This window comes from Branchiostoma lanceolatum, chromosome 1, assembly GCF_035083965.1.
Source record: "Branchiostoma lanceolatum isolate klBraLanc5 chromosome 1, klBraLanc5.hap2, whole genome shotgun sequence".
Lineage (NCBI taxonomy): Eukaryota > Metazoa > Chordata > Leptocardii > Amphioxiformes > Branchiostomatidae > Branchiostoma > Branchiostoma lanceolatum.
The window spans coordinates 20,409,200-20,418,090 of NC_089722.1; the positions used below are offsets into that span (position 1 = coordinate 20,409,200).

Genomic DNA, 8,891 nt, shown 5'->3' on the forward strand with positions numbered 1-8,891 from the left:
TAAAAGAGTGGATGCATCTCTAAGGACACATTTAGTCCTTATACTATGCATGCGGCCGATCTTCAATTGAGGTTAGCCAAAGTTCACTGCTTCGCTTGGTAAAGATATTTGTTTTATCTAGGAAGGATGCCTCTGGCATTTCAGTTGGAAAAGTACACTTTTTAAAACGCTTTAATCTCACACATGTGTACCAAAAAAAATTTAATGTCAGAATCAATCAAGCATTTTAGACATATATGTTGCTTGGGTAAATTTCCTTACCAACATCTTCCTGGTAAAATGCCTTTCCATTTTCACCAGAGGATGGAAAATGCCTTTCCATTTTCACCAGAGGATGACCTTTTCTGATGACAAAATCCTACATGCATACCTCTAAATCACAAACCTGTGCCGAAGCAACAAATAGTTTATTCCACGCTCAGATAAAGTACTGTGGGGCAGACAGTTGATGATTGGATTACTCATGTGTGAAGCACAATGATCTATCATCGTGCATAAAACCGTTTTAGCCTTTCTGATCATGATCATGTGAAGGTCAAGCCATCCAATGCATAACCATATAACTTATTATAAGCCAGCTGTAGAATGCAAAAAGGTACCCAAATCAACTGTTGCAGTCGAAGATCTTCCAAATTTTGTGGGGGGCATCAAGCGTCGTAAAAAAATCACCACAAATGGACGGTCAACAATCCTCAGAACATTTGAACAACTTCGATGATTTGTCGTGAAGTTTGAAAAAATGGCGGACAGCTCAAGCAGCGGTGGGAAATGCGTGTACATGTATTTCATTGCCTCACGGCACAACAAAGTCGCATTCATTTGTTATGAATATCGCTGTTCAGTGTCATAGGGTTGGGAATGAGACAGCGAGTGTAGGAGTAATCGGATGGCACCCAGGCTATAATTAGGTAGATTCAACTTATAATGTAGAAAAAGGACTAAAAACACTGACTTCGGTTTTATGTTCTGATTAAAATACATACCTTTAACTAATTAAGAAATATCCTTTTCAAACTAAGTAACCAACAAGCTTAAGCCAAAGCTGATGATAACAAAATCTTCTTGGTAAAGTTAATCATGTGGAGGATCTGATTTTGAATTCTGAAGCCATATCCTAGGATTTGTAGCACATCATCAAGTGCTATGTACGCAAACGATGTGGTCTTATAGCCGTATTCAACTCCAGAAGAGGGTCAATGGTGATTCAAGAAAACTGTTTCAAATTCTGGACGATGCCTTGTGCCTACGATATATGGATTTGAATGACGCAATGCGATACTCAAGCTATAAATTGTTATGGGCCACTGCCAGTGTGGTTATATCATGTATGCATGATAAATTGCCATTGTAAGCTAAGTATTTTTGTGATATATTGATGCTGCAAACAGGGTTATGCAGTTGAACTATTGTCACGGTACATTACCAATACCATTAAGCAACCAAAAAACATAGTTAATACCATCAAAGATGTCTCGCCACAACTTCCGGTACAGGACTTCATTTACGTACTGTAAATGTTCAAACTTTCGCGGTGGCTTCACTTTCGCCGTTTTCTCAGTGAATCTCTGTAGTGAATTCGCGCAAATATGTGCTTCCAATGTATTACATGTATATCACAGAATTGGTTTACTCTCATCTCCCAAATAAACATACCCCCCGGAATAAACATACCCCCCGGAAATTAACCGAATCTTCAGATAAACTGTGTTCATGCTACTTCTGTCCAAGGGAAAAATGATAAGCAGGTAGCTGTAGGTTCTCTTCATTCATTTATGCCTGTCTGAGGACCATACCTGTAAAGTTTATAAATATTGAACAGAATAACTGAACACATCTTGCTCAAATTGTAATCTTCCTTGCCACTTCAAAAAAAAATATAGTAGCCATGTTGAAAAATTGGGTCAACATTTAGACCATGAACAGAAAATTACAATATCCTGAAGATATGGTCATCACAGGTAAAGTTCTTCACTTATTTGTAAAAGCCATAGAGAAAAAGAAGAATTATGACAATGTATACTATGTAACTTTTTTCTTTCCCAACTTGCCATTTATCTTCTATGCATAGAAACATAGATTTGTAACATAACATGCCACAAACTATTGTGTTGTGTCAAGGACATAATCATATAATATCAAGGACAATATCATATGATGTTCTGGTTTTTGTTGTTGCAATCCAAATAATTTGAAATTCAGAAATTACTCTTGTAAGTAGAAAAAAAAACATTCATTTTGAGAAACTAAATTGTCAACAAATTTGTGAGAAACCTCAGGCTTACGATGTTGCCACATTTTAACCACAGGGTTCTCATGTTACACTTGAAAGAGTGAGCCAGACAGTAGCCATGGTAGCTGGCGCCGAAGACAGAAAGGGGCGGGGCTAGCAAAACTACATCCATGTTCTTAGAAAACTGCAACATTCTTTCTGTAGAGGGGTGATGTTTTTAAAGAATTTTTAAGTGATAATAACGGTGACTAGATTGCAATTCAATTTCATGTATAGACTCTAATATTGAAAGTTTCTTTGTAAAAATGCAAAACATATTTCTGACTAAGGCAAAGAAGTTTTATTTGTAGATCAAAAAGAGTTGTTTCCCCTTCCTTGACGTGAGCTCTTCCATGATAAAGCTTTCCCACCAGAGTCACGTCATGCGTTAACAGGACATTGTCACAGTGGCGATTTTCCAAGCGCTAAGTTTTCCTGTTTGTGGTAGGATTGAAATGTTTTGATATATTTTGAAAGACATTATACAATTTCTTATGCTAAGACACAGATTTTTCGTGGTGTTGTTTTTATATTTTCATTTTGGGAAAGACTGTATCTCACGTGAGTAGAGAAATTTACATGCGTTAAATGTTACTGTGCGCGGCGCCGCTGGCATGTTTCTTTTCTGATCAGCGTGCTTTGGTTTACGATGTAAACAGAGACTGTCAAAGTTGTTTATGAAACAAGAATTGCATTTCAAAACGTCAGTGTGGCGTCTTATTTTCTCCCAATAACAACGTTGACTTTGTAGTGTCATAGAGATCGACCAATACGTTACGAGTTCCGCCAGGATAATTTCACAAAGGCCGGGTCATAGCGGCCTCTGTAGCGGCCGGGATATCAACACCGCATGGTCGAAAAATAGCGAATTATGAGCAAAAATGCCGGGGAAATATGGGCAGGAAAACCCAAACTTTAAATTTTAAGGGGATCCCAGGTTAGCAAAACTTTGATTTTCAAAAAAACAATAAACGTACCGTCCAAAATAAGAACGTACTGGGTGGATTTTGAGGCTGAAAAAAATAAACGTACCGGTACGTTTATTTGGGAGATGAGAGTAACTGTGAATGTAAAAAAGCTGCAAAACCTTATTTTCCTTCCTATCACAAAATGGTTCTGTGATCTTTGCTCAGCAGAAAAAGATAGTATACACACTTGCTGGTGCAAAGAAATGAAAATTACCAGTGGCCGTATTCATTAACTGTAATAAAAGGTTCATTATTAAATGAAACAATTATGAGGGTCACTTTAAGGATAAAGCATGATAACTGTTAAGAAATGGGATATTAGAGTGTCCTGGTATCTTGGAAAACACCATCTTATTAAGGATCTTATCTTGTCTAAGGAAATCTTTTATAGCTTAAAGGATTTCTATAACACCAGACAATTGATTTTTAACTACATTCCTAGCTCTGTACATACTGTCTAACAATAAGATGTAAGTTCTGTAACCATAACAGTTCATCAGACACTAACATCAGGGGTTTTTCTAGAAAATAATGACAAGAGGGAGCACACTGTGTCGAGGGAGCGAAGCGACCGAGGGGGGGATGGTGTGGAAGGGGGGGTGCCCCACCTTCCACGGTGTGAAGCCTTTGAAAAATTGCAGCTTAAATGGGACATTCTGAGGCTATCTGAGAGAGAAATTTTAGCTCATGAAACTTCAGAAATCGTAGAGTTAGTTCAAGGTTAGTTGTTCAAAATAGAAGAAAAAATAATAATTCCAGATTGAAATTGTGAAAAAAAATTTTTCCACTGCAAAATCAATTTTTTTGAAAGGAAACCAATAAATATAAAATTAGATTTTTGTTAAGTTTGAGTCCAACACAAATCACATTAAATTTTAGACCATGAAAAAAAAATAAAAAAAAAAAAAATACTTTAACTTCTCTCTGGTGGCCTTTTTTTGCTCATACTGCTTTTCCATTGAAGTTTTGGCATTGTGGCAAGCATACTAGTATGTCTGTCCCTTCATGATCTGAACAAGCACCTGGCATGCCTGGTCTTCAGGTCCGCGACGCTGATATGTACAGCGGGGTCCTTTTCAGCTTTTGGGACACCTGAATCCCTCAGCTGAAACATTAGAGTATTATATAAACATTGCCACGATCTAGCCATCTTTATCCAATTTGTGGCAGAAAAAAAGTCATCTCATTTCTGCAATGGATAGACTCCTTTGCCTTTTTCCGTTTTATGCTGTGGGATGATATCTTTAGATGCTCAAATGTCAACAAAAACAGCTCGTAATCTCTCTAAACTGTCCGTGCAAGTTCCCGGCGGCTGTGGGTGAAAGGTCACGAAGTCTCGGGAAGTCTCGCTATCTAGGTCAGCTGACCTTGCATGTAAGCCATATCAAGTCTCGCGAGAGTAGCTGACAGCAAAACAAGATGGCGCCTCGGTTGGAAAAATGTTATTTCGATCGTGTTTTGCACCGTCTAAACGGTGCATCTACCGCAATAGGAATATTTTGGACTAATTATAACATGTTTTATGATCTGATTCATTGTTTTGTGGTGGTGCTGGGATATTTTGAAGGAGGAAAGATCGTTTTCGGGAAAGATTGCATGTTGTACGGCAGCATGTTGTTGGAGAGTAAGAACATCGCCCAAGTGCGACCAGGGTTCAATCGGCATTTTGACAAGAGGGCGCAGGCCGGGAACAAGAGGGCGCGCCGCCCCTGTTTCCCGGTTTAGAAGAAACTCTGAACATTACAGGTTCTCTGGCAGGAGGATAGCCAGATGCAAGATACTACCCAGCATTAAAAGATCAGGAAGTTTAGGCATTCGTAACGAAAGAATTACAGTCTATATCAATAAGTATATCATAAGGGAATATAACCTGGATATTATTATATGTCTCATTCACCTGGATATGCCTTATTTGCCTTGCAGAGATTGATTTCAGCTTAAGTTGCTCTGGCAGTTACAGGTTAAAGGATCCTGGTAATTTAAACTAATAAATGAAAGGAAAACTACAAGCTAAGATTCTAGCAATATTGACCACTGACAACCCCTCTAATTGATAGCCTAAGAGATAACTGGATAGAATTTATATTTATATCTATATTATTGACTGTTTCAAAATTTTATCTAGTTGCTTAAGAAACTATTTTTGGCAATGTTACATGTGGATACAACAGTAATTTCTCTACAACTGGATACAATGGTACTACTAGTACATGCGTCTAACTTGACATTGTCAGATTCATAGTCATACTTGGCTTGGTGGTATGAGTACAAGCATACCATTAGTATTACATGTACACCGGTCTTGCCTGACTTGATTGATAGAATAGCATGTCCAGCCTTTACATGCTACTTAATCAGGTTAGGCAGCCAAACTAATCAGTGTTGGCATAATAGGATTGATCGATCGTCGCAATCTAAAGAAATTGTAAGACCATGACGCGTAGATTGAGCATCTACTTTTCACACTGAAAATTTGTAGTTCATAAATAACAATACATTATGTCTTCAGCAATTTATTTTTAGTTGACAAACTGGGAATGAAGACTGCAGAAAGCAGCTAAAAGTCTTAGAATACAGGGTGCATAGCATAATCATATAGGGAAATTATTAAGCAAAACACCTCTAACTATATATCATACTGTATTACAGCGTTTAAAGAACGATCAAATGAGAAACGGCCTAAACTGAACTACTACCTGGCCGAAAAGCTATATTCTACTCTATGATAAATGAATTTCATACAAATGTACAGTTTGTTTCTTTGAGTGACAAACGGTTCTAACCGAACAATGACCTACTTCTGCGTGTAAGACCATCAGACATATTGATTATGTAAATGAGCTATAGTATATGTACATGTTCTAGAAAACTAGCCAGGCTGAACTGCTCTACCCTGTAAACCAACAGATTTTTCTCAATGAAAGTTCAGTTGATAGAAGCACTCAATTGATCAGTCATCCATGTTTTACTTTTAGCCTTGTCGATGGAAACTCATTTTCTTTTAACTGTTGCTACTGTAATTTGGTAGTCCAAGAATAAAGGACTCCTACATAGACATATACTGTAAAATTTATTTTCATTGAGAGTGAGATTTACTTCTGTGGTAAGACTATTGTTAAAGAATGGAAATAAGGTTTTTATGTTAAGATCGTTGTCAAAATAATATTGTAGCACAAAACTACATGTCCTGATTTTGCAGTAACCGTAGAAACCATTTAGGTCAATTCATTGAAAAGCAATTACACATACATTTAGTGAAACCACCACAAATATTTCAAAATCAACAGTATCTTCTGTGACGTTATCTTTAGTGGCACAATGCAATGATCTCACAGTAATTTTTCACAGCTTGGGGTCCATTATGATTTATTGCAAAATGCACCAATGTCGTATGAGTGCCAAACACTCACAAGTTTCACAAATTCCAGTAGAAAAGGCAATGCCACTTCAGCCAAAAATCAGCAAAATTTTTATGAATACAAGCAAAATCATCTGGAAGATAACGTATTACTATACTAGTAAGGGCTCACAAACCAACATCACACTCACAGTGTTGTCCATACCGGTGACATTCACAGCATATTTGGACCCTATGCTCATATATATACACTGTCGAGAATCCTGGTGACAATTCATAGTTTAAATTGTAATGCCCTGAAGAACTACTCCTTTTATTCGTATGATTGAACATTTTACAACAAAAGAATATCACCTGAATTATGAAATCAATGTTAAGCCATTAAGATTGTGACAACAGAGCTACCTATCACATGACAGAACTTACATGTATCAATCAATCAATCAATACAATATGATCAAAGTTTAAGTACACATGTAGTAGATGATATTGACTGGCTATCACTGTGTATTGTTACATACTTGACATTGTATACACATAGTGGAACTGTAATATGGTGAAGGTACTATAGGTTAAGCAGGCAACCTCAGACTGAGGATAAAGTATGGTGCTTTTTCATTAGCTCAGGTAGTACAATTGTTGCTACAGCTCACTGGATCATCATCATCCCTAGTCTTCTCTATAAGTGTGTTGGGTTCTTTTAGGCTGCACCAAGTAATTTTTATGGATGACGTCCTTTGGAGACCCTTGATCTAATGCGAGAGCGCGAAAAAAAACAAGAAGGGCCGAAAAAAACAAGATGCCTAGATTTGAAATATAATAGTCGACGACACATGTTAGGACACAAATTGAATTGAAATTGAGAGAACACAGTGTAACAACTAACAATTCTTTTATTCATCAGGAAAACAGCAACAATTTGAATAATTCAGTTGAAGTTGAACAGCAGTTGTTGTCCTGTCCTGTTTCTTTCCATATCCCATTGATTTTGCAGGCCTGCAGAAACATAGTATATCAAAAAGGAACTCTCTGGTCATAATTACAGGCAGCGGAATTTCTTGTTTTTTTTCCTGGGAACAGACCAAAATCAATGCGCGCGCGGACGTCATCCATACAAATTACTTGGTGTAGCCTTATAACTTATAAGCAGGGGTTTGATCACATAATCTCTGTCACACATGGGGCTGCCAGCTTTACTGCCCTATCCAAGTGGGTTATTTGCTAGTGGTATCTGTCACTCTTATACATATCACCAAATCACCAAGATATTTATATCCGTGCTATCACAACAAGCTGGGAAAACCGGGAAAATAAAAGAAGATGCTGACGCCACACAGCCGATTCAACCGAACAAACTCCTGGGAATGAACTCTGTTTCTTGTACTTTTGAGCCATTATACGGTATGTTTCGACCATTTTAATAGTTTTTTTAATGCACTTTCTGTTTTGTAATTCTTGTCTGCGCAGTTTGCGTCCTAGTCTGTATAGACTGATACAGATAGTATGTAAATGTACATGCTATCACAACACATAAAACCCTGTTGTTGTTGTTGTTGTTTTGACACAGGAAGCCAATTGTTTACATTTACACCCTGGGGTCCCTAACACAATTTGCAGTTTCCTCTCCCTTTGACTTTGAGTCAAGTTTGACAATTCCTGGGTCATCTCAGGTCGTACGGAAACTATTTGTAAACGACGAATCTTCATCAACATTCGTAAGAAAAACCTGGGTTAGCACTCAAAGACATAACTGCCCCTGAGGTAAGGTTACGTCATTTTCAGACGGCAGGCAAGGCAAAAATGGTTTAAAAATGGCGCCACTCTTCTGTGTTGTTTTTAGTGTCGCAACATCGGGCCGAGCTTTCACACAGACTTACCCGGCTGCCTGCGGCCTCACCACCGTCCCTGCGGACCGAGAACCCCTCCTAGGCGAGTCGGCCGACATCTTCCGTCACTTCAAGTTCCCAGTGTCGTCTGAGAAGACGGGAACTGAGGAAAATACCACCAGCGCAGTTATAAAAGAGTGTAGAGCGACCTCGACTCTAGAGCTCCGTCAAAAATGACCGTGTGAGATTTCGGATTGTCAGCTGTCTCCTGTGGCATTCATCTTCATACAGACGACGTAACGACGTTAACGACCTTCCCTTCGAGTTAAAGAGAGATCGACCGGTTTCCTAATCGCAATACTCTGGCTGTCGTCGACAATTTTTTTGCTGATTCCAGCGGTGCAGACGAGAAGAGAAGAGGCCTGTTTATATATGACATCACATCTTCGGGAAAAACTCTCGTTCAAATC

General features: G+C 38.2%; 1 protein-coding gene across 5 annotated transcripts in view; it reads right to left on the reverse strand.

Annotated features, from left to right (window-relative positions):
• The window catches only part of LOC136440224 (BCAS3 microtubule associated cell migration factor-like), a 201,827-nt gene extending 192,947 nt beyond the window's left edge, over positions 1-8,880 (reverse strand). For 3 of the 5 annotated variants that reach the window (XM_066436129.1, XM_066436138.1, XM_066436120.1), the window contains exon 1: positions 8,473-8,880. In XM_066436129.1, coding sequence (XP_066292226.1) covers positions 8,473-8,540 — 68 coding nt within the window. In that variant the 5' untranslated portion in view covers positions 8,541-8,880. The remainder of the gene's footprint in view (positions 1-8,472) is intronic. The other 2 variants (XM_066436153.1, XM_066436146.1) reach the window with 1 other exon arrangement.
• Between the last annotated feature and the right edge of the window lie 11 nt (positions 8,881-8,891).